Source organism: Strix aluco, chromosome 9, assembly GCF_031877795.1.
Source record: "Strix aluco isolate bStrAlu1 chromosome 9, bStrAlu1.hap1, whole genome shotgun sequence".
Lineage (NCBI taxonomy): Eukaryota > Metazoa > Chordata > Aves > Strigiformes > Strigidae > Strix > Strix aluco.
This window is the reverse complement of record NC_133939.1, coordinates 2811950-2837959: the sequence shown is the minus strand read 5'-3', so window position 1 is coordinate 2837959 and position 26010 is coordinate 2811950. Positions and strand designations below refer to the sequence as shown.

Below are 26010 nucleotides of genomic sequence, written 5' to 3'. Positions count from 1 at the left end.
GACTGCTCAGCAAGGCCAGCCCACTAATGGAGCCAATAAATTGCCAGTGTCTTTTTTTTTTTCAAGACTAACAGCCACAAGCAGCAATTTGCCTCCTTCAACCAGAAAGGCTACAACCACGAAGTTTATGCACAGGTCCTTTCTTGCTCACTTCCCTTTACTACTACACGTGGCACAGGCAGCACATAATACTCCCACTCTAACAATAGTGTAGGAGAACCTCAATCTTTTGCAAAATCAGACTGGATGACACATATAACGTACACAGCTAAATTCTTTCCAATTTGTCTTTTTCCGACCCTCGATTTCCTTGTGATTTTTGCTGAGTCACACAAATAGAAGGGAAAACATAGCACAGAGAAAAATAACTGCCATTTAATTGCCAAGTGAAGAAGAGAGTTGGGGAAAAAAGGAAGGAAAAAAAGCAGAAACTATCTTTTGTTCAGAACAAGGAATAATCTCTCCAAAACTGTAATGAGATGTGCTTACCATAAACCAAGTTACAGAAAATAAATATACTATTCATGGGGTATTTGAAAGGGTTACTAAGACTTCCTAAATAAAAATACTCTTCAAACCCATTGCCAAAGTACATTACAACCTAAAGCAATTCAACTATTTACTCCTTAAGGCACTTAGCAAATGTGCAAAGCCGTGCACTGAAAATGAGCAACCAGTCTGTGAAAATGTAATTTTCGAAATAAAAACAGATCCCAATCTTCTAAGAAGCAACCAGTGGTAGACATCACCACCTCATGCCCTAGACAGCTGACACAAACAAGCGTATCTCAGCTAGTACTTCTTCACCACGCAACACTTACACCTAAATCATCCTCACCCCTCAGTGCAGGGACAATAAAGTACAACTTTCATATAATCATTGATAAAGGGAAGCAGATGACACTTCTAAGATCCTGGCAGCCTTCCAAACTGACAGAGTAGATTCACAAAGTCTGTATATATAGCAAAAAAATAAATGAAACTGCAATAGCAGAAACCTTGGTAAGGACAAAGTTTTCTCCCAAATTTTCCTTTTCTGACTTCATGAATTTGGGAGGAGGGGATAATTTCTTAATTATCAGCTATGTTTTGTGACTGAAAAAGATATCAACAGGAAAAAAATCTGAAGAGGCACGGACTAGAGACAAGATGTGTAACAGTCCTGGTAAAAGCCCATTAGTGCATAGAAGATTTAAGCAAATTAATGATACTTGACTTCACTGCATACAGCAGCCACCTGCGAGTCTTGTGATACATCTCCCTTTAAACCATGCACAGCAATCAATTCCCACCTGCATCATCACTTCTGCTTCATAATATAAATTTGGCTATTGAACTGTGGTGGTGTATTTTACCACCGGTGAACTAGAAACCTCTTCTCTGCTTTATCACCTCTGAAACAGCTCAAACACCACAAGTGACAGTACCAGACGGGCCTCAGAATTGATTTCCCAACTGCCTTTATTTCCCATTTCCCCTAAGTTTGGCAGGAAAACTCACTCAGCGAGGCTCCGACGTCATTATTGCCAGCTGATGACAGCAGCGCACAGAAATGAGCCTGAAGGCTAAGCTGACAGCCGTGGATGCCCGTTCCCACCTTGCTCCGGGAGGCAGCCCTTGCAGGTCCCAGAGTGAGATGGAGGAGGAATTAAATCAAGAAGGACCCATTTCCACCCTCAGCCGCGGGGCTGGGTAGTTACCGCCTACCAGCTGAATTCAGGCCACGTTTTATTTTATACAGCCCACAGCCACAGTTTTCCTTCAACGAACCATTGTGCAATGCTGCATAATGATAACATGTACTCAAAGGTGTTTGAAAAAGCCTATTCAACCCTCAACAAGGAAATTACTTACCCCTGTCTACCTACTTAAAAACCTGAGTCAACTGAAGACAGACAAGACAGCCTGCAGCGTGCACATCCCATGCAAATCCATGATTCAAGGTGTTGGTGCTTACTCATATTTCACTAACTAGAAGACACTTTTCAGCCTTTATTTTCATGAGCTGAGGTTTTCTAGAGATCAAAGGAGAATAGGGAAAAGGGCAAGTAGGGAAAGTTTACAAGAAGAAAAAAAAAAAATGAAGTCTGAATCTCATCATTGAGATTCTCTCTTAATTAAACCTGGCATTTACAGGCAGGGAGGGAACACACATTCCAGAGCAAAAGTTATTTGAATAAAGGCTACCCTGCATGAGCTACCTATACAGCTTGGTGCACTTCTATATTTTTAACAGCATTCACAGCTGTTTAACCTAGACAATCACCACTCAATAGAGCAATGACATAGCTCTAAAAATGTCAGGCTACTGCTGTTGTGCAAAGAGATCACCAGTAACTCTAATAGAAAGCAAAGGCATTTTTTAACCACTGGAAATATTATAGGGCAAAGGTATGATAAGGCCATTACCCATTCAAATTACAGGTCCAGGGCTAACTGGAAAAAGAAGAAGAAACATGCAGTGTGTACTGCGATGACAAAAAAAAAGAGAAAGAATCCAAGACTAAAGGATCCGTCACTCCCTAGAGCTGTCAAATGTCAGCCACAGAAAAAAGGAATAATAAGGGAAAAGACAAAGGGGAAAGAAGAGAAAAGTCACTCCCTCCAGAAAAAGCTATCTTTTTCATACGCACTCAGAATAGAGCTCTTTCTCTCTAGTGGCTGGCCAAGGCTTGCTTCAACTGCAGTTACCACTACCGGATAGTGGTAACTTCAGCTCAGCTCAGCAGCCCTGGGGGTCAAACCCTTGACTCTTCTTACAGCGTTGTGAAACAGTGCCAGCCTGGCACAGAATGACACAATGGGAAATTCTGCCTCTTTCAAGTCAGTTTTCCCAGCCATGGTGCTCACCAGTGGACACCAGTACAGTGCACTGCTGCTCAGATGATCACAACCACTTGGAATGGTTTGCCAAAACCTGAACGTGAACAGACTCAAGCTCAAGGTGCTTACTCCTTCATGAACATAAAGTCAGCCAGAAAGAGCAAAGTCTACAAGAAATCAAATGCAGAATCTGTGAATGCAAAAAGCACTTGAGCATGGCAACAGGTCTTTAAAAAAAAAAACCCAAAACACTACACCATAACACAGAGATAGCTCGGGTGGACATAACTCATTTCCTAGGCATATTCTAGTAGTACCACACAGAAAATTACGACATCATTTCTCCTGGGAGAATTACACTGCATTTGTGCCATGACAGACAAGTACAATGACTTCTTCAAACGCTGACTCCTACATGAGAAGAGTTCCCTGCAGCATCCCACTTCTGCACCAGGCAAGTTCACCTGCCACTAGCTGGGAAAGCTGTTCTTGGCTAGTATGCACAAACTGTGCAAGCCTTAAGCCCTCCTAGAAACACATAGCTTCCACACTTCACTGTTGCAAGAATAACCTATAAACATAAATCAGTGCAGTCACGCCCAAGGCTGCAGATAGCACTGCTGCCACTAATGGTTTTGCCAAGGTCTGGCACTTATGCCCCAAACCAGGGTCCTGCCCACATCAGCAAAACTGAAAACCCTCCACCACAGCCGGGCCGCTTTTGGTAACAGGAAAAGTACAAAACAGTGTTTAGTGATGCAGTTACTTGGAAGAAAACTGAGAACAGGGGACAACACCAAATTAGTTTCCCTGCGAAGAGGCATAGCCAGCCATAGATCTCGATGAGGATGCAGGGTGTCCTATGAGTTTAGGAGTGAGACTGTCAATTTATTAAAACAAAACAAGAAAAAAAAATAAATGAGAAAGCAACACACTCAGGAAGGGTCACTCCAATATTTCTCTACCAACAGCAGCTCAGGACTGTAGGATGGCATCAGATCTTAGTGAAGTACTCCCCAGAGCTCAGCAACAAAACCTCACTAACACTACTACTGCCCGCACATAGTTTGTATGAGCACTTCAAGATTGTCATTGAGAGAACTTCATTATAGTGCTGAAGTTTAAAGCTTTACAAATTTTATACAAAGAGACAAGTGATTAGCCTATTTTTTCCTGGCATATTTAACTCTATTAGGAGAGGTAAAACTATTGATGGGTCATACTGCGATCATTGCACATCACAGACAGTCCTCCATTATTTCAAACAGCAATAAACAGTACAAAAAGCACAAACTGCAGCTGTCACAACTCAAATCAACATGAATTTCAAAGGTAGCTACATCCAAAACTTTTGGACATGAAGACCTGCGTTCACCACCAGAGAAACAGCAAACCATAATACCTAGAACAACACGGGGAAAAGTGAGCAAGGCAAACTGGCTCTGTGAATCATTCACCTGTGTTCACACTCCAGTACTCTCTTTGTGACTCTGCCCTGGTTTGTCTTGCATGCTGTTGTAAGTTTTCTACTTTAAAATTACTTGCACACATACAAGCAGCATATTAATGTAAAGTTTAATGCAGCAATTCCCTGAAATTTGGGCAATTGTTCTTGTATGTCTTTCAGAGAGCCAAAGCACTCATTTGGAAGCTGGAAAGAACAATTTGAATTCAAAAAACTGGCTGCCAGAATGAGTTGTTAAACTAATTTTCTACATTTCCTTCTTTAAGTCATTCCTAGTAAAACTACTTCTCTCACTCTTCTCACTCATAAACAGGTTTTTATCTAAAATGCTGAAGAAACTAATCCAAACCAGCTAGAACCGGTGCACAAGCTACAAATCAAAATATATTGAAAGATCAGTCAAAAAAACCTTAAAATTGTATCATAGTTCAAAAACAACACATCTTTTTTCCTCATATGCTGATGTGGAAAATAATTTTTGCCAAGCCTACAAGAAAACTACAGAGGCCAGTAAGCAGAAAAAGAAAAAAGATAAACCCCAACTACTTCTGTGTATTATTACTGCTACATATGCTTCTTACAGTTCACAAATCAAGTATATGTTTAGGATATTTTTATCATACACATATATAAATAAATGCACAATGGTTTAAACACCAACTGGGAGTAGTCAAACAAATTTATCAAATGTTTAAAGTGATGTAATACATCCTACCATTTTATGTTAGCGTACTTCACAGAAGTTACTATTTTATCCCTGCTTTACTGATGGAGAACTAGGCACAAATTATATCTAGCCATCTATGACTGTTTATATTGGATGCTGCAGCACCAGGATCACAAAAATTGATTTTGCAGCTCAAGAATGAAATACTTTTAAAAAAATAAAAATACGAAATGAAGAACAGTTACCAAGTGAACAGACAAAAGGGCTGTGAAAATTACAACGCAGGATAACCAGCACCCTGTGAAGCAGAAGAGCTTCCAAAGGAAGCTGTCAAATTAAAATAATATTTTAAAAGTTGACAAAAGATAATATTGAACTTAGAAAGCTGCAAAAGCCTTTAAAAACCTACTTAAATAATTGTACAAATTACAACAGGAATTTAACACAGAAGCATACAGAAGAGAGCAAACACCGTGCGAAAGGTCTCTATCGTTGGTGACAGGTTGTCTTTGGGTATCTATCTATCAGGTTGCCTAACAGTTTGTGCAAGATGTTAAGCAACTGTAAATGTGAACCTAGTGAACTTATTATTCAAAGTGTTTCCTTAGGGTGTTTTATCTATCAGCATTTACAGATAAACCGTAAGGCCTGGGCTCTCTAGGCAAGGATGCTGCAGTACTGCAGCACACGGAGAAGTTTAAACTTAAGTAGCCCTTCCAGCTCCACCATGTTATAACTATGTACCCGTTCAATAAAGAATGAGTGAAATTCTTATGGGCAGAATGGGAAGATTTCAGAGCAAGAGTAAAGCTTCAGCAAACGCATAATTGTGACACTCAGGCATTTATATACAAAAAGGATGCAGTTCTCAAACCTAGTTCTACATTATTATCTCGCCTCCAGTAACAGTTGTGGAATTACAAAGCATCTGAAGATGTCTGTAAGGATGAGACTGAACTCACATAAAACAGACCTTGTCTACCATCTACAAAACATAAGAACTCATCCATGAAATGGAGGCTTCCGTCCACAAGGTCTTCACATACATGCATACCACCTCAATAAAAAAATTAAAACTACTTACTCTAATAGAAATAAGAGATACCCCACTTATTTGAGGGGCTCTAATTCCATTGCAAGGGATGCATGGTAATAATCTAAGAAAAAACAGAAGAAAGACATCACTCATGCTGTGCCATCGACACAAGAATTGAAGACTTGCATTGTAGCATTACCTTAATCTTCAGCACTAGCTGAGCCCTAAATCACAGGAAGGTGAAGGATCTATCAGGGAGGACTCTGATAATCTTCTCCTTCATCTGGAGGTACTACAAAAACAGGGCACTGCAGACAACAGCTGAAGCAAGTCCTGGGCCACATCCCAGCTCCAAAAAGCCATTTAAGAGAGTCCTTACACTGAAGCCGATATCCATCAAGAAGAGACTGCAGTCAGCATCTTTGGCAAGACACATCCAACAGCCTGACCCAGCACAAGAATTTTATGCCTTCCAAGTCTTTTATTTACAATACTATTAGCTGCTACCAGTGAGTCTGAACATACAAATGAGGGCATAAAACATTTTTGTTGCAACAAATGAGCATGAAAGAGTTACAAATTCTGTGATTATGAAATTCAAACACACTTTTTTTTTAATTAAAAAAAAATCTCCTCTCAAAACTTATTGTAACTATGGAAAAAGTTAACCCTAATATACTACCTTTAGAAGTGGTCAACTTTCCAAAAGCTTGTCATCTAAGGGAAAATTTTCTCAGGTCCTTTCAATTCTGTTAAGAAAACAGGAAGCAAATTTCAGTAAGCCATTTTAATAGAGTAAAATAGAGATAAATATCTCCATTAAACTTGGCAACAAAGAAAGCGCACACAAAATATCAGTTTGAGCAGCCGCTTTCCACCAGTCTGTCACTACACTGCTGACTGCAAAATGGCCCATCATCCACCGTTGACCTGGTGTGTATGAGGCAAAAAGAAAGCACTGATGATACCTGTACCTTGTTTAGGAAAACGAACACATAAACAAGAGAAGGGGACAATTAAGACCCCAAATGTTGAGGATTACTGACAAGTTATTTGACAAAACGACAAAATTATTAAGGGTTAGGAAGAGAAAGCTCTTTCAGCAGCATAGGAAACACAATCGCTCTAGTTAATCAGAGAGACATGGAGAAAGAGATAAATCTATTTTCAATCTTGACCAAGATCCTTGAAACAAAGAGATTTCTCCAGTTAAGATGCGGTTTTAAATTTAGAAAGCTGGCATCTCACTTTGGCCCGTGGGCTTTGGAAGGGCTAAGGAAGTGAAGTACAGCCATCACCAGTCACTTAGCCAAGTAAGACCTGGTGGAAAAGTACTGCCAAAGACTAGCTTCCAAAGATTTTCAATACCAGGGCAAGGAGGATCCCCAACAAGTCATGCTTAAAGTGTTACAAGATAAAAGTCAGCACCAACCACGTGTCTGACAAGTATCTCTTAACAGCAATGAGGGAATGAAAAAAAAAAATTTCAGTTCTGTTAGTGTTAATAAAAATTTTGGTTTTCTGGAGTAATAAAATCATCACTACCGTGAATTAAACCAAATTTAAAGTAGTTTCTTCTTGGTATTTCCACTTATCCTTCATTCTTTTAGTTTATTCCCCAATGCTTCTTTCTAATTTACTTTTTCTAAGACACTAAAACTTTACTACAGTGGATGTGCTATCATATAGTTTTACCAGGTGTCTTAACTTCTTCCACTAGTAATACTCAATCCAGTTTTACCAAGCATGAGTACATTCACTTGTGCTGCAAAAACACTGTAAGACTTTCCAACAACAAGCCAAGGAGAATGAGAATTATGCCTTTCAGAAGTAAAATATTTTACAATGGAATAATTATTAATAAATAAGAAAATAAAAGACATCAGAACCACACACTAGAACACACAGCCCTGCTTGTAAAGAAAGCATCCAAACCAGCTGTACTGAACTATTCTGACTTTTTATTTTCCATTCCCAACAGCTACCTGGAAAAAAAAACTACATCTGAAAAATCTCAACACCAATCCCCTCTTAAAAAAAAAAAAAAGAAAAGGGCTGGAAAGAAGTAGTAGCATTCACAAAAGCAACGAATCACCAGCAGTACCAACACGTGCTTTGGTTACTGCTGAACAGTCCTCATCCCACCGCTCTGCCATATACTTTGCAATATGCCAGGGACAAAAATCAGGAGGAGGTACGTGCATGAATTTCCTGACTGTGGCAGTCAAGGCCCTCTTTACCAAAGACTTACTTTGTAAACTTGGACATTAGTAGAGCCTTAGCATGTTAGCACCAGATTAACATTAACAGTACTTGTTGCTAGCTTTGAAAATCCTGGACTTCACTTGCACCCTTGAGTGGAAAAAGCAAGGAGACAAGCAGAAAAGATTTTACTAAGTATTTCACACTTGGTGATAAAGTCCCAACTCTGAAAATCAAACATTTCACGTAATTCATTTCTGTAATAGTGACAGCTAGCATTTCATACATAGGGAAAAAAGGGCCTCTTTCAAAGTAATAAATCATTTAACAACATTAGAAACCTATTTTCTATGCCATAGAAAATTATGCTAGTATTTTGTGATGAGATCTACAAATAATCACCCATTTGTTCATTTTGTCTGATCTGAAGTAACATTCCTTCAGAAATACACATGAAAAAGGCAGAAGGAGCAGAAAGCCAGACACACAACTCTCCAGCTATTACAAACTAGGCCGTTAGTGTCAGATCACCGAGCAAAATTTTCAAGCCAAGTTTAACATCAGTGATTCCTTTTCCATCAGTATAGTTCCCTGACGCAGATCAGGGCAGACTCAGGGATGCCACAGTGCTAGCTCATCAGAGCAGGTAGGAACAGTTTTGGGGCCAGGGGAGAGCAAGACCCTCTCCTTTCCCCCTCCAACCCAAACAGCTGGTTCCCATATTTACCGAGGTGTAAAATCAAGCAGCACCCTTACAGTGGTGTATTTCTGGTCTAAATTGGTCGCAGCAGGTGGACTTAATGTCCTGGTAAAAAATCTCAAGCACTCTGCTTATTTAACACTGGTATAAAACATCAGGTATTTCATAAACTGCAATCAACGTGTTGGCCCAAAGCAAGCAAACACGGTACCAGCCATCCAAGATCATGTAGGAAGTCAGCCAGGTTCCGAAGATGACTCAGCTAAGATCCTAATGTTTTGAGCTGCCTGAGCTGACCACTAACCCCATTGCTATGTTCTGTATTCCCAAACTACATGAGCTGCAAAACTAAAATCACATCTTTTTATGCCACCAAGTAGCTGCTGTTAAACTAGGAAGCATCTCTCTGCACGCTCGCAGCACTCCAACACAGCAGTGGGAAAACTGTGCATTTAGAGCAACGTTTCCATGTGAATCGGTCAAAAAGAGCTTACGGACACGTAGCTGGGACTCTGTGTGGATGACTGTTCTCACCCCTTGGTCCTTTCTCCTCCAGCACCTTCAGGAAGTGTTTGCTGCTGGCCTTTTAGGCAGCCGCCGGGCTGTCGGACTGATGTGACCTGAGATCCTTTCCATGACCTCCTAAATTGCAAAGAGCCCCTTTTCAGCAGCACCTGGAATTGGGCCAGAAATTGTTTTTCCTTGATTCTGATATGCTGAATCCTGGCAAAAAGATGTTCAAGTCCTTGTCTTATGAATTCCTGATTGGTCAAACAGTTTAGAAGAGAAGAAAAAACTGAAAGACTCTTATGTTTCTTCTCCTTTTACATTTTCAGTAATGTTTCAGAATTTTAAAAGTTGCTCACTTTAAAACATTAACGTAACTTATTAAACAATTATTATTTTTTTACACCCTAAAGCAGATAATACACAAGCTGGAGCATACTTTCAGTTCAGCCCCTTCCAATGAACTATTTCCACAAGAAACTGCCCAGCCAGCTTCTGTCTGAAGCCCAAATCCCCAGAAGACCCCTTTAAAAGAGGGCCTTCTGCAGTAGACAGGCTTAAGGAAAAGGTATTTTCAGTTTCATTCCTCAGGTTCTCACTTTATCAGAGGCCTTTTCAAGAGGAAAGGGCTTAAAACGTTCAAAGGTGAATTTAAAAATCATCTTCCAGAAACAGCCTTTTCTCGCTCTTGTCCAAGAGATACCTCTATTAGTTAAAACAGTTCTAGAATAATCATAAATGAAGAACAAATACAAATTAAGAGTAGAAAGTATTACATTTCTTTCTAAAATAAACCTCATGTTATTGGATAAAACTCTAACTTCACTCATTAAAGAAGCTATGGTAAAGCCTGTGTATGCTGACAGTTACAAACTCCTGTGGGTACACACTGAGTCAAACATCCAACACCAGCACCTAAACAGGAAGCAGAAAACTTCAGGGAAAAAAAGTAGAATTTGAATTGGAAAGACTTTTTAGTGTATTTCCATTCCTTAATACACCTTCCAGCTGCCCTCATTCTGGTTCACATTATGTTAAATCCCTTTCTTAACATGGTACACCCCTTTTAAATCACACTTGCCGTTGCCCTAACATGTTGGTTCCTTCCTACAGTGCTTTTCTTTGAAATGAAACTACAGAATTAGAAAGAATTAAACCTGTCTTATCAAAATAACTCCTTTAAAGATAGGAAGCAATTTTGGCTAATTGGCAGAGAGAACAGCCCTGACCAAAGATTCAAATATAATACAGTTGTTGACAACAGGTAACCACATATCTTCCAGGACAACATCCAGTATTTCATTAGCAAACTCACGCTGTTTAAGCATTCAACTTTGGGAAAACTTGTCATTGCCAGAGCTACACCAACACCAATGCTGGGCTTAGTTCTTTCTGGGAAAAAACAACCTATCTATTATACAAAGCACACAATACTTTCTAGAAGTCTTAAAACTACTATATTTCCCTAGTAAGGTGTGTTCATTAAAGCAGTTCTAAGCACCAGTACAGCACGAGCAGCTGAAGCGAAGCTTTTTAAAAGGATTTTGAAATTCATTAACAGAAGTTAGATACATCACAGAATCATCTCGGTTGGAAAAGCCCTTGAAGCTCCTCCAGTCCAACCATGAACCTCACCCTGACCGTTCCCAACTCCACCAGATCCCTCAGTGCTGGGTCAACCCAACTCTTCAACCCCTCCAGGGATGGGGACTCCCCCCCTGCCCTGGGCAGCCCATTCCAACGCCCAACAACCCCTTCTGCAAAGAAATCCTTCCTAAGAGCCAGTCTGACCCTGCCCTGGCGCAGCTTGAGGCCATTCCCTCTTGTCCTGGCGCTGGTTCCTTGGCTCAAGAGACTCATCCCCCCTCTCTGCACCCTCCTGTCAGGGAGTTGTAGAGGGCCATGAGGTCTCCCCTCAGCCTCCTCTTCTCCAGACTAAACCCCCCCAGTTCCCTCAGCCGCTCCCCATCAGACCTGTGCTCCAGACCCTGCACCAGCTCCGTTGCCCTTCTCTGGACACACTCGAGTCATTCAATGGCCTTTTTGGAGTGAGGGGCCCAAAACTGAACCCACTCATTGGGGGGGGGCCTCACCAGTGCCGAGCACAGGGGTGAGATCCCTTCCCTGTCCCTGCTGGCCACACTGGTGCTGATACAAGCCAGGATGCCATTGGCCTTCTTGGCCACCTGGGCACACTGCTGGCTCATTATCAATCCCCCCCCAGGTCCCTCTCTGACTGGCAGCTCTCCAGCCACTCCTCCCCAAGCCTGTAGCGCTGCTGGGGGTTGTTGTGGCCCAATGGCAGAACCCGGCATTTGGCCTTATTGAAACTCCTACAGCTGGCCTTTGCCCATCGCTCCACCCTGTCCAGATCCCTCTGCAGAGCCTCCCTACCTCAAGCAGATCAACACTTTTTAATTCTCAAACCATCAGTTTGAGAATTTCAAAATGCACTTGTTTCGCCTGAAGAAAAAAGAAAAAAGAAGCCTCACCGATTTGTGAAGCATTTCCATATACTGTAACCTCAGCCTTTTGAAAGCATAAGGAATTCACAGATAGTGTGTCTAATCACCCAAAATTTATCTAAACAGCAAAAATTAAACTCCTGTCAATTTTAAGGCATGTTCCTAATGTTTACATCTCTGCCTGCCTGCCAGGTGAGACATTTTCAAAGCCTGATTAATCCCCCTTCCCAACTGAGAAAACAGAAGGAAGCTGAGAAAACAGAAAGAATGATTGACTTAAAAAACTGGCAAGTCAGATACAGAATTGGAACCAAAACCAGCATTTGCAGCTCTCGGTGACTGACACTGTCCACTACACCAGTCAAAATACAAGCACTAAAGTGTGTATTTTCCAGTTAAAGTAAGGCACAAATTTATGTGAAATCACGCTCCGAGATCTCATAAACCCTGAACAGTGAAGTAAGGCTTGAATACAAACAGTAAGCTCAATCTGCACCTCGCAGTCTGGGCCCCAGTTAGGTCGGTCACTACGAGATCTCTTATTCTCACCTGAAAACGTCTGCTACCTCTTGCCACATGCATTTAAATACAAATAAGAGCTTTCTAAAAATCTTACAAGATAGCAACCTCAAGACACTCTAATTCCAAACAGCAAAGCACAATAAGCATCCTTAAGGCCTTCAGGGAATGCTGCAGCGTTTCCTTGCTAAAAGGAAACTGCCTTCAAAACTGGTTCTGCCTTCAAAACCGTTCCCCTGAACAAGCACGGCTGCCCTCACTTCATCACAGAGAGTCCAGAGTGTCCCCTCTTGCACTATGGCCTCGCTATGCCAGAAGGCTGGAGAAAACACTGATTTTTGTCTAACAAAGTGCTGCAAATACTGAAAGCTCTCAGGAGGTGCAGTCTCCTCCCTTGTGCTTCCCTGGTCAAACTGACCTTGCTGAGGTGCAGAATCAATCCAGCATTGGCCAAGCGCTGCTCTATCATTTCCGAGAGCCAACCTGGTAGCTCGGCCTGGCACCCACATGCTCGGAGTGATTAGTTATCTTCAGCAGCACTGCACTTCAGAGGGCAAATGGTAACCTCAGCATTTACAATGTTAAACTGAAAAGTTACGCTCAGTTACTGTTACTACCACAGCAGGTACAGAAACCTCTCCAAGACATTGTACAATTGCAAAGCTCCCTCAAAGTTTTGGGTCAGACAGTCTGATTTCAATTTAGGAAGGAGGTACCTCCTTGGAAAACTAAAAATTGAGCTTGCTGCAGCCTTTCTGAATCTCTCTCCTAGTCCGAGAGAGCACCTCTGCTTTGACAAGACAGAGCAGAAGTGATCATAGCAACTACATTTCTAGAAAAAGAAGGGAAAGCTCCACAGTTGCCGCCTTTTGGCAACTCAGCTGCCTCTCCCAACTGCCAGCAGAAATACAATGCATGCTAATACATGGTCCGTGGTTGCTGAAGACCTCTCCTTCCCGTTGCTGTCCCCATCACCCTGTCTCTGCTACCTTCTCCTCCTGGACACTTTGGTGAATCAACTCACTCTCAAAGCTTTCTGTCTGTGTCCCAGTTTCTGACCCCAGGACTTGCATCTCTCCCTGGTGTTATCACTCAGCCCAGCTGTCTAGAACAGCATCTCTTTAGCTAGGGGTTGTTTTCAGAACAAACAGCTTTTTCTTTGTTGTGGTTGCCACACAGACATGTCAATAAATGTGCACGTTGCAGGAAACAAGAATATACTGGCGCAAAACTTGCAGGGAAGCTCTCAGTGCCTCAGAAACCTCCTAATGCAGAAAACAGAGAAAAGGTAAAAAAACCCAAAAAACCAAGAAAACCCACGCAACAAAAAACAAACCACCAAACCCAAGACTGATACAAGAACTCTGAAACAGAAGCATCTCTTATTAATAAAATAAACAGACCTAGATTCGGATCCCTAGGGCTTTTCATACCATCACAAGAACAGAATCTGCAGCATCAATACCCTTAACACTTAAAGCTATTTAGAAACCAAAGGTGCTTGAATAATTTTCTCTTTTAACCCTAACCAAAAGGCTGACTTAAACAACACCAGCATGCATAAGTTTTTAAAGGGATACATTTTAAAATAAGCACAAGATTAGACCTGCCATACATGGTCAAAGCATTCACCCATCCACTCCAGCATCCATCCCAGAGCGGGAACAGGAGCAGGTGCCTCTGGAAAGAAACTCCCCCAGTTGGCCAAACGTCCAAATTGTAACTCGGTACAAATTTCATCCCAGTAAATCACCCTCTGACAAGCTGCCGTACAGCAGCTCAGAGAGTACATGCCTCAGATGCACCAAAACACAGTGCACCGTGCTAAAAAGTGCAAGATATATAGATAGAGGCATTATTCCCCATTTAACAGACCAACATTTTTGTTTTAACAACTGTGTCTGCACGACACCGAGTCAAATTCCACATACAAATTAAAGTAACTCAGGTCTTCTTGCATGTTGTCTTTCTCAAGCCTTTTTGTTCTGACCTCAAGAACTGAAAATATCCAACCAGTGAACTTTAAAGTAAGGTTTTCCTTCCTCTAAAACATTACTCAGTGAATTTTTTTTAAAGTGCCCCTATTATCTTAAAGATACTACTCAAAAACTCAGAGCTTTTGTGTTTTTACATTTCTATGTTGCTTCTATTTCAGTCTGTAATAATGAAGTGACTGATTTGTCAAGTTCTCTGGTAACATAAAACTGGAACAGCTCATTTGGTTACACATGGACATTTCTTAACCTTCCTTCCTCCACGATATCTCTGTAAGTTAAATTACTTCTGTCTCCTAAACGAAGAAACTAAATCACGTAGTAGCTAGTCCCCAGCTTTTTAGGGAGGTGCCAATCCAGGGCTCACCTTGTGAGGACACTCCATACTGGAAAGTACATGCTAGACTTTCACAAGAGCAGGCCCACTTTTTCAAGTATAAAAGACACCAAAAAAAAACAAAAAAAAAAAAAAAGAGAAAGACAGAAATAAGAAGATAAAACCCCCCACAATACGCCGTGTTTGAATTGCACCTAACATTGCTATTACTGCAAGACCTCCAAAATAATGATTATTAAAATGCTGCAATATCTGGATTGTCTTCGCTCACCGTAAGGCAGCGCAGGCGAAGTGCCACACTGCTCCTTGAAAGCAATGAACAAACCTTTAGGCACTTGCTCACATGTACCAGGCTAAAACCAACTTTATTCTCCCTGAACAGCTTACCATTAAACAACTAAACTGTCCTGCGTGGCTTTTACAGAATAAATACAAAAAGCGGTAACAAAAATAAAGCGGAAAACACAGGGAGAAGAAAGAACAAGCAGGTGAGGTGCACAAAGAGCAACAGTTTTTAACTGGCACTGGAAAGACGCGGGCGAACGCAATCCAGGCATCACAGCGGCTGCAAAGCCAACGGATGCATTGAACAACCTGCCGCAATACCTGCATCGCCTGCACTCGCGGCGTGGGACGGGGAGGGCTCTGCGCTCCGCTTCGGTATTTAAAGATTTTTTTCCGTGAGGATTTAGAACAGCAATATCCACAGCGATGTCTTCCCCCCGAGATTAATGAGGTTTTAACCAGTTTCCCAAGGCTTAAGAGACCCCCAGGGCGGCGATGTCCCCTCCGTGGGGGGGACTCCCGGGGGCGGGGGGGGGCCGAGGCGGGGCCCACCGAGGCCCGCAGGAAGCCGGGGCCGAGCTCCGGTCCCGCACCACCGCCCTCCCGAAGCCGGACCAGGCGAGGCGCCCTCGGCCCGGCCGGGCCGGCAGCACTCGGTGCCTGACGCCACAGGGACAGCGGGGCCGCGCTGCCGGAAGCGCCGTGAGGGGAAGGAGGGGAGGGGGGGTGTGGAGGGAGCCGCCGCCCCGAGCTCGCTGCCCGCCGCAGGCCCGGCCCGGCGGACTCCACAAAGGACGGAAGGCGCGGCCGGCAGGTGGGAGCGGACTCACCGGGCTGGGGCGGCGCCTGCCGCCTCGGGGGACGGACGGGCTGAGCGGGGCGCGGCCGCCACACGGCGCCTCGGCAATGGCGGCGGCGGCGGGACCCACCGAGGCGGCGGCGGCAGGAGCCGGAGGGGGAAGCGGAACCGCCGCGCGTGGCCACAGCCCGCGAGGGCGGGCGGGGGCGGGGCGCCGCCCACGCGACTCCAACTCCCGGCGGGCACCGCGCCCGCGCAGGAAATGGCGGCCGCGCGCGGGGGCTCATGGGAGGCGCGGCCCGGCCCGGCCCGGCCCTCGCGTCGCTGAGGGCAGCGCGGGGCCGGTGCGTCGCAGCGGGCCCGGGCCGGGGCCTGAGGGGCCTCGGGGCAGTGCCCGCGCCGGGGAATCACCGTCCCAGCCCCACCCCTGAGGGCCGGGTAGGGCCCCGGCTGGGACGGGAGGAGGAGAGGCACGGGGCACCGCGGCTCAGGGCCTCCTTAGCCCCCTCATCCTCACGCCCAAGGCACAGCGGTGCTGTTTTCAGGTCATCGAAGCTTCATATACGGAACATGGTTTTTTTTCTAGGGCGGTGGGGTATAGCCAGCTGTAGGGGCAAAAGCTTACCGCCCTATTAAAACACAATCCCAGAATCATCTCGGTTGGAAAAGCCCTTGAAGCTCCTCCAGTCCACCCATGAACCTCACCCTGACCGTTCCCAACTCCACCAGATCCCTCAGCGCTGGGTCAACCCGACTCTTATAAAAGCCAGATGCAGACTGCTTCTAATCTGGCTCTTTCTTCACGCCTCGCTTCCATCTTCAGGCATTTAAATGTGAGGTTACTTCCTCAGTGCTTCATTTCACGAGGAAAACCAGTTGGACACAGCTCAGTGGCTTCATGCCGTGCTGCAGTGTCTCCTCGAGGCCTGCCCCGGCTCCCTGAGGTGACAGGGCTGGTGGCAGCCGGCCCACTCTGACCAGGAGGTTGGGAAGGGTGTCTGAGAGCACCACGGTGCTCATCCTTGATGTGCCTCCTCTGTGCTATGCTCGCTCTTCCTCTTGCCCTGAAGGTACTGGAAGGGGCTCATTTTTGTATCAACACAGCTGACAACAAATTAACCCTTCTCCCACCAACTTCTCAGGTCCCGAAGTCCCCACGGCTCAGGGTTCGGCATTACCGGTGACAGCAGCGTGCGTTAGCTGCAGCAGCAGGACACAGCAGCTTTCCATGTTGCCACTTCCTACCATCAGTGACCAAAGCCACCACTCAGATGCCCAGGATCCAAGAAGTGCAGCGGTTACACAGCTAAGAAAGCAGTGTATGTACCCTCAAGACTTCTTCCCCCAAAACTCCTGTGATGATACACTTAATCTTCCAGATGAGTTCCCCAAGCATCTACCTGCCCTGCAGCCTGGGCCTTACCTCCTCTGTCAGTCCAGGCTTGAAGCAGCATCCGATTTGTCTTTCAGAAGGAGAAGAACATGCATCAGGCAGCTCCTCTTCATAAAGGTCTTGGGGGAAAGTAGCAGGCTTCCACTAAGGCCTCGAACTTCCATAGGGGTCCAGGTGCAAAGAGTGCAAATCAGACTTTCCAGCTTCTATTGTTTTCAGCCAACACTTGCCGGCTCTCTTCTCTCTTGCTCTTCACAGAATCACTGCAGAGCCAATGGTCACAGAAAACTTGCCCCTACAGACCTGCCTTATTTCAGAACAGTACTCCAGTGACCCTGCTGTGGCCTGCTCTGATCTGCTTCCTTCTGCGGGCAAGGCCATCAGCTTCGCTTCTCTTTGCACATTGCTTTGTTACTTTCCCATTCTGACTCAACTCTGCACTCGATCCTCCCAGGATTAAGCTTTTGCTAATTCATCTCTGCATGTACCTCTCAAGAAACCACACAGGTTTCTGAATTTCACACCTCCCTCAGCTCTATTTTCCTTCCCTATAAGGTAATCTTACTTCTCCTCGATGCTTCAGCCTTGTACCCCTAAACCCAGAATCACAGAATCACCTAGGTTGGAAAGGACCTTGAAGATCATCTAGTCCAACCATGAACCTCACCCTGACCGTTCCCAACTCCACCAGATCCCTCAGCGCTGGGTCAACCCGACTCTTCAACCCCTCCAGGGATGGGGACTCCCCCCCTGCCCTGGGCAGCCCATTCCAATGCCCAACAACCCCTTCTGCAAAGAAATACTTCCTAATAATGTCTAAACCTTCCCTGGTGCAACTTGATGCCATTCCCTCTTGTCCTATCACTTATTACTTGGTTAAAGAGACTCATCCCCCCTCTCTGCACCCTCCTTTCAGGGAGTTGTAGAGGGCCATGAGGTCTCCCCTCAGCCTCCTCTTCTCCAGACTAAACCCCCCCAGTTCCCTCAGCCGCTCCTCGTACGACATGTGCTCCTGCTCCAAATTTTCTCAAAATCCTTACCCCCTCCCAGTCTTCTGTCTCCCTTCTCAGGCACACCTTTTTAAAAAATGTGGGAGGGTTTTGATTTGGTTTAGTTTTGTTATACCCATTCATGATTCAGAAAGTCTTAACTCCTAACAAGGCCTTTAACACCCTAGCTCCTCCCCCTTTTATTGCTCCAATTCAGTCCTTACAGACACTAACGATGGATATGTTTGTGTCCATCCCTTGTATCTCGTCTCTTGCTAAGAGCTCATAGCCACCTCATTTCTGTCTCCAAAGCTGCCAGAATTTTTCCCCAAGGAAATGACTGCCTTATGGCTCATCCTCCATATCTGCCAGTGATCCCTGTAGGGCTGGCACCTGCACCCTCCTGCATCTGGCACACCATCAGGGCATGCTAAATGCAGGGCTTACTTAATGACAGTAGTTTCTGGTACGGGTGAGAAAGTTTAACTGGCAAATTCCTTTGTACTTAATAGTTATTAGACGTATTAACAATTTTTTAAAAAAAACCCTTGTCTACCATATTTATAATACAAATGCTATGGATTTAAAAGCAGCAAATGTTTGCTATTTGCCATAACAAAAACCATCCATTGAGAAGTTCTGCGATTTCTCTCATATTTTACATTACTCAGAATCAGTATTACTCAAGTGCAGCTGAAAAGCTTATCAGTGTGATCTTGATGAATTTTAGATACACTTAGTGAGCCACGCGCCAACCAAAGTGAGAGGTGCACATTCAAACTGTCCCGAAGTCAATTATTTCATTATTGACAGCACTAAGCCCCCTGTAATTCAAGCCCTTCCTGCCTCAGTTTCTCTTACAGCATCTTACCACTAATGTGGGTTTCCATTCCCACATCCTCACTCGTACAGATTTCCAAATCATCCACTTGTCTATTTTTGCCACTTGCCGTATTTTTCGTTTGTCCAAACAACACCACCATTTCCCTTCACTAGGCTATGATATCGAGCAGCTTGCTTTAGCTAAGGAATTCAACCTGTGATTTTCAACTGGTGTTCTCCGATGTTAAAAAAACCTGTGAGCTTTCAGGTGATAAAGATCTGCCAGAGCTGAGTGGCAATCTGGGACATTGACATTCCAAGGGTCAGACTGCAACAGATAATTACTTACCTGCGCAAGAGAGAGAGCACAAGAGCAAAGTCAACTCTGGGAATTAAGAATCCCTCTCAGAGACAAGCGTTACAATACTGGTCCACAGCCCTGCTGTGGTTAAACAGGCCGCCAAATCTCTCTGCAATTGTTCTCTTTAATTTCTCCCTTCCCCCAAGCAGATGCAGATGCAGGGCATGACTCCTCTGAGGTAGCAGATGAAGTACTGGCGCAGCCGTCATCATTCAGCAGTGAAGGGAAAACAAGAGCCCAGTGTCAGAGCACTCACCAACCTGTCGTGGGCGAAGTCACAAGACGAGCTCTCTATTGAATTCCAGCAGAAGCAGAAAGATGCCCAACGGATCCTGAAGCTACAGCTGGACAGTGATGAAAGGACGATTCTGCTGATGAGAAGTCTCAGCTGCACACAGAGCCCTCAGAAGGAGGACAAAATTTGAAAACCAGAGTTTTCATTGATCCCCCTCGCACACGCACTCCCCCAATCACCTGCTTTCACTAGCTCTCAGCTTATAGGGAATAAAATCTATTTTCTCCACCAACAGTTCCCAGGAGTTACCGTAAACTCACAATGCCACCTACTGACAATTAGAAACAGCAACAGAGCACTTTGGTCAATCCAGAGCAATTCAGGTTTTCCATGAAGTAATTTCCTCTCCATTTCCTTGTATTTATCAGCTGTTTTGATGGCTGAATGCAAGTCTCCTAAATATTTGCTTCTAGTTAATATCTTTTCACCAGCTTCCACCTTCCAAGGGTTATTCTTTCCACTTCTGAAATAATAGGGTGAAATTTCTTTCAAATTTTCTAAACACTTTCAGGTCTAATTTGACAAAGAACAGCCAATCTCTCCCAGTTATTAGAATGGGAGGGATTAGAATGGAAGAGATTAGATGGGAGAGATAAGCCTTGTCCTGTCCCAGGTAAGCACAGAATGTCTCTTCACAAATTCATATGTAACCCACCTGGACAACAAGCTTAAAATTCAGAAATTTTAATGGCTGGATAACATTTTTCATACCCTTAATAACCAATCCCTGAGCACGTTGGTTTAAATTAAAGAAATACAAACACTTCTGGAAGACACAACACTGTAGCCGAAGCAGGCTCTGGGCCAGGGGGAGGGAATCAGCACCGAGACCGCGGCAGTCCTGCCAGTTTTTTGCAGCGTTATTCCTCCCCTCCACCTGCTTTGTCTATTGACAGCACACTAAAACAGCCTTATGGTGTGTGAAAGGTGTCTGTAAGAATTAGGCCAAGGGAACTACTACCCGTTATGGGACCCTCGCACATTAACAAGATACAAATAACAGCAGAATAGGATTCATTTAGGAAGCTGAAGCAGTATTCAGTTGGTTTTGCTGGATGAAGGTCAGTCATTCCGTATTTCTTTGTTCTGAGCAGGTCACCAGGGAGAAGTGTCCATATTTGCATACAGCTGCAAGAATCAGACTGGAACAGAGCACCGTGGCAAGAAGAGTCACGACACACACTAACAAACTGTGTTGCCTGAGCCCCACTGGAACCTGTAGAATCAATTCCTCATACACCTACAAAGAAAAAATAAATGGATTACACGCATTTAACAAGCTATTTCTTTTTGACCGCAACTTAAAGGGTTAGTAACCAGACCACTGTTTAATTAGCCCTTTGCTAAGGCTTCCTCTGGGATTCGAAATCGAAACCAAGATGGACATCACAGCAAATGGAGCACCAGCCGCTCCCACAGTACAAAGCTCAGTAAATGTAACTGCTACCATTTTAAATGGTAGCCATTTCTATCCTTCGTATCTTTGTTCTTACAACAGGCTTGCCATTGAGGACATGTATGTAACACAGCATGGAAGAGAGAAGCTCTCAGAACGAGCATTTCTGGGATCACTGAGAAGCCAGCTTTCTCCAAAAAACTACTTGGTTTCTCTGTGATGCAGAAAGCTCCAAAATGTTTCCGGACAAGAGCTGCAGATACCCCAGATGTCTGCAGGTATCTTAAATATAGGAAGGCACATGTGTTACAAAAACAACAGATTTGTTATGAAACAAATCAGTCTTATTTCTGAATCTCTACGCTACTGCGACCCTTTCAAGTATCAAAGGCAAGTTGTTGACCACACTAAAGATCCAACTTTCCTTGGTTTTGAACACAGAATAAAGAAACTTTACCTCTTCCTAGACACTTAGCCAATCAGATAACAACCAAACAAACAGAAATGGCCTTTTTTTAAGATGCTATCTCTTCAATCTTCAGGGTGTTACCCCTCCTTTAGATAGATCATAAAGTAGTTTTCCACCTCGTTACTGCTCTGAAGCACCTATTTTGCAAAGACCTTTCTTAATTTGACCACTGCCAATTATATCCTAGAATTCCAAGAAAACTATTTAAAAATGGGGAGGAGAGCAGCTGCCATAAAGGACTAGAAGAGCACAGAGTGACTACAAGCACACCAGAAGGGCAGGATAACACCCACTAAAAGCTGCTCAGAAAGGAAGAAGGGAGCCTCCCTAAAGAGGAATCACACAACTAGTCTTTTACTGATTAACTCCTGTGCTATGGAAGCTGCTAATCACAGAAAAAAGGCAGCAATTGTTAAATGAGAACCACGAATTCCCACCAGCACTGAGAACTCACAGGTTTGTGTGTTACGCTGTACCACTGACAGGCACCGCCGGTTTTGCCCGAACAGGGAGCTTCCACTTCAGCAGGTTTCCAACACTCTGTTGAGAGGCGATCTACGGGAGACATTAATGCATCAGCAAGATCCACACGGGGTGAAACAATATCGCCAGCAAGAATTTTTCAAATGAGGTATCTTTCCTCCACAGCAACTTAACAGGATCCCTGAAAGCCAATAGGTGAAACAGCACTGACAGAAATGTGCCAGCTAATCTGCACAGTCCCAGGGGTGCCAGGCAGTCCTTTCCATGAACTTTGCAACTCTTCCCTTCCTGATACAGTAGGTACCCAAGAAAGACTCTCACCTGTGTGGTATCTTGGCCCTTCTGTCCTTAACAGGGCAAAGAATTCATCATGGGCCTCAACTTTAGCCATACAGTTATAATTTCCCCCAAAACAAAGAAGTCATTCTTCCATTTCTTCATGTTGGCCTCCTGTTGGCACATGCAAGAACTCCCCTCTGATGCTTTAAAAGCTTGCATATAAATAATAAATGTTTTCCTGCTCATAAGTAGTAAATATGGCAGAAAAATGGGAAGAATTCACACCCCTTTTTTAATTGACCAGGCAGTCTCCTCTGCCCCTAAGTCTATCCCAGAAAATCACTGCTCAAATAATGCACAAGTGAAGATAAAGGAGCTGAGAATCATTAGCACATTTGACTTGGCAGCTAGCAAGAATAATTTTGTGAAAGTAATTACGATTTGTAGCAAAAATGTAGGATTTCATTGTTCATGCAATTTGAAATATTCATTGACAATGGATATCAGGTTCTTGTTTCATGGTTGTCTGAGACTCCAACCATTCTAACCTTCAGGCACACAGTTTTCTACGGTCCCCCCTTATATGTAGGGAATGCAGAATGTTAGAAACCATCAGAACACTTTGATTACTCTAAATACGTGATAGTGAATATTAAATACACCCTGCACGGCTTCAGCTGCCAAGAGAAACGCTGTGGAAAGCAGTCTGAGCAGCTGACCTTTAACAAGCCAGGGCCTGCCGGGATTGTGACAAACTGACCAACTGCCAACGCTTTCAGGCAAAAGAGCCCAAACAGCCCGCTACAGCACAAGGGTACAACAGCAGCAGCGCAACACCAAGAAGTCTGTTGACAATTAATCTGCCTTTGGTCAGGCAGCAGCAGCATTCAAAGAGGAAGACAATGTGGTCTTTATCAGGGCCACTATCTTCACATGACTGCTCAGAGCTCCATCTCCGGAAGAGAAACACAGAACCAGATTCCAAGCTCCGGATTGCCCACAGTTATTCCTCTCTCCCCAAAAGAGCAGGTAATGAGACTCTCACTGTCACAGCAGCAGACCAGTACTTCCGGGCTCTTCAGAACAACCAACGCTTCCTCACTCTCTTCTGCTGGCCGGTGGTACCGCCCGTGCACTGGCAAAGCAGCTCTAAAACAGCGAGAGCACTGAGGGTCGGGTTCCATGTACAGGAGAACAAGATGATCTGTGGCCAAGTACTCAGGAGCCTCCACATCAACAACATCAGGAATTAACACCACCTGCAAGTGGAGAAAGATACAGATGTGGTTGCGATCAGAATCAACACAAGGGAGGGATGTGGGGGAAAAAAAAAATAATGTATGAACGTTTTGTGCATGATTCTGGGATTGAAGAGGCCACTGTCTGCTGCAGTAACCTACTGCAGCATCAGAAGGAAAAACTATTTTTCTCATTTTGTCGTCTAACATTGCGCCTGATTTTGTGGTCAGGAAGATCAAGTCGGAAATTCTGTCCTTAAGCTGTTCCAAAATAACTTTTTAAGTCCCTCTACAGTGAGTGATTCTTACGTGTGAAAAGTTTACAGTGCAACCATGCCTACAGCCAAACCTAAGAGGCATTAGCTTAATGACATGTATAAGCACGGCCATCCCAAGCATCCCAACAGCAGAAGTTGCCCAGAGTCTTTGCATCCACGTTTTAACTCAATTAATTACCTAAGGAGATTACTTTAAAACCACAGCCTTAGCACGTCTCTCTACCCAGAATGCGAAGCAAAGACTGGAAAGCAACACAGAAAGCTGTGATAAAAACAACCCCCTGAAACAACTCAGTCCGAATGTGCAGCACGCTACTTAGAGCTCACCACCACCTCCTTTATGGGGGTTAACCTTCCACCTTCTCAATGCAAACAGCTTTTACCATAGCTGCTCATCTGGGGTCGAGCAGAGTAGCAGGGCCTCCCTGGAACACATGTCTGTGTGTAGAAATATCAGCAGCACACGACACAAAACGCCCTGCACCCAGCAACGCTGATCAAGCTGAGAGATGCAATGAGATGTCTCGAAGATGCTACTGTGCAACATCTCCTTCCAGGGAAAGGAATTAATCAGCTTGATTATCGAGTCAGATAACGACCAGAGATTACAACTTCCTGAGCATACTCGTCCTTATCTGACTAACTGCCAGATGTCTTAGCTTTGGGGTTGTTACCTTGGTTAAATTGTGTCGCTGCAGCGATGCCAGCTCGTAGGGATCCACGTAGATTCCTGGTGGAAGACGAGTTCTGGCTGCCACTGCGCATCCTCCTGCATCCTCCCCCACTACACCAAGTTCTACCTTCACCAGCAGGTCCCTTCAAACAAGCAACAGAAGCAAAATCTTTCTACCCACACTTCAAAAGATAGAGACATGCTCCCAAACACACAGAGATGAGACGCAGCTCTTGTGTGCTCTGTGTGACAAACTCAGAAAGCAGTTCTCTGCCAAGCCATGGTGTCCTTCTCTGCTTAAGATGATGTAGTTCATCCTAACTCGACATCCATGATCAAAATGAAGTTTCACTTCTTTGCTAACTTCTCAGAACACCAACGGCCTCCACCTAGATCTTAGAAAGGGACCTCTTGCTCCTCCTACATTATAGCTTGTAATTGTTAATTACTTGATCGTGCTAATACATTCCTAGTGCCTAGCCATGCCTACAGATCACGGCTCAGTGAGCTGATACAACTGTGCACGAATTAGAAGAGAAGCTTCTTCACACGTAAAATTACCCGGCGCATTATTCTGATGCGGCGCCAGGGTGACAGCTCACCTGTGAAACCCCTCTTTCAGAAGCTCCTGCGTGACAGTGGCATCCTGACAAGCAGCCTGCACATCTGAGATAACAGAACAAACGAGTAACAGTGTTTACAGAATAGCACACGTAATTACCACACACGGGCAGACAACTTTAACAAGCAGAGTCGTATAACCTGTGAAGACATCATCTGCAAAACCTCTCACAGCAGAAGGGAAGCAGCATCGCACTGAGATCAACAGCAGAAGAGGTTTCTTAGGTCACTGACTGAGCCCTGCTTCCCAAACCCAGAACCCAGCCCTACAAACGAGCAGGCGCACACCGCTCCACACTCGTGTAAATAAATATTTACAAGATAAAAGCCCGAACGACGCGGCTCGGACCGGCTGGTGTCAGTACAACGCGAGCCCCGGTGCTGGATTAAGCAGCCGCGGAGGCGCGGTGGCCGCAGTACGGCCACTCGCGGAGGCCGTTTGCCCCGCCCCGATGTTTCCTGACACACAGCCCGGCCGTTTGTCATCACCCAGCACCGCCCGGAGCCTCGGCTCGGCCGAGCTCTAAGCGAGGGGGAAGGCCCTCACCTCCTCCGCCCAGGCCCGGGGCCGCCTGGCCGCCTTCACCCAGCCCCGGTCCCGCAGCAGCGGGAAGCGCAGGGAGCTGCCCGCGGGTCCGCTTTCCCCCGACCCCTCCACCAGGCCGGGCCGGCACTTACGGAGGACGCAGAGGAGCGCGGCCAGCCCGGCGCGGAGCAGCGCCTCACCCCGCCGCCGCCCGCCCGCCATGGCGGGCCCACTCCGCACGGCCCCGGTCCGGGCGCCCAGGAGGCCCGCCTGACCCCGCGGCGCCTATCCGCCCCTCGCTCCGCGCCGCCGCCGGACCCGCCGCTAAACGCTGCCTCGGCGCTTCAGCGTCGCCGCTGTCCCCAACCGGTGCGCGGGTCCGCAGAGG

The 26010-nt window shown here is 45.0% G+C and overlaps 3 protein-coding genes across 7 annotated transcripts in view; 1 reads left to right on the top strand and 2 right to left on the bottom strand.

The window, feature by feature from the left end:
* Nucleotides 1-15998, bottom strand: part of PAK2 (p21 (RAC1) activated kinase 2) — a 48031-nt gene extending 32033 nt beyond the window's left edge. Inside the window, exons 1-3 of one of the 5 annotated variants that reach the window (XM_074833406.1) lie at nucleotides 15831-15969; nucleotides 15322-15430; nucleotides 6674-6740 (exon numbers count right to left, since the gene is read on the bottom strand). The gene's annotated coding sequence lies outside the window, so the exon portion shown is untranslated. Of the gene's footprint in view, nucleotides 1-6039; nucleotides 6078-6673; nucleotides 6741-15321; nucleotides 15431-15830 lie in introns of those variants that run through there. The other 4 variants (XM_074833407.1, XM_074833409.1, XM_074833405.1 and 1 more) reach the window with 4 other exon arrangements.
* On the top strand, nucleotides 15496-20195 carry LOC141927323 (uncharacterized). The gene is made up of 3 exons (XM_074834490.1): nucleotides 15496-15814; nucleotides 16942-17118; nucleotides 19514-20195. The coding sequence occupies exons 1-3, from the start codon at nucleotides 15496-15498 to the stop codon at nucleotides 19660-19662; spliced, it is 645 nt and encodes a 214-aa protein (XP_074690591.1). The 3' UTR covers nucleotides 19663-20195.
* A 132-nt stretch (nucleotides 20196-20327) lies between these two features.
* On the bottom strand, nucleotides 20328-25978 carry PIGX (phosphatidylinositol glycan anchor biosynthesis class X). The gene is made up of 6 exons (XM_074833416.1): nucleotides 25775-25978; nucleotides 25078-25141; nucleotides 24477-24618; nucleotides 23332-23545; nucleotides 21979-22079; nucleotides 20328-20899 (listed from the first exon to the last, which is right to left on the bottom strand). Exons 1-6 carry the CDS (start codon nucleotides 25842-25844, stop codon nucleotides 20726-20728), a joined length of 765 nt encoding a protein of 254 aa, XP_074689517.1. The 5' UTR covers nucleotides 25845-25978; the 3' UTR covers nucleotides 20328-20725.
* Nucleotides 25979-26010: the final 32 nt, after the last annotated feature.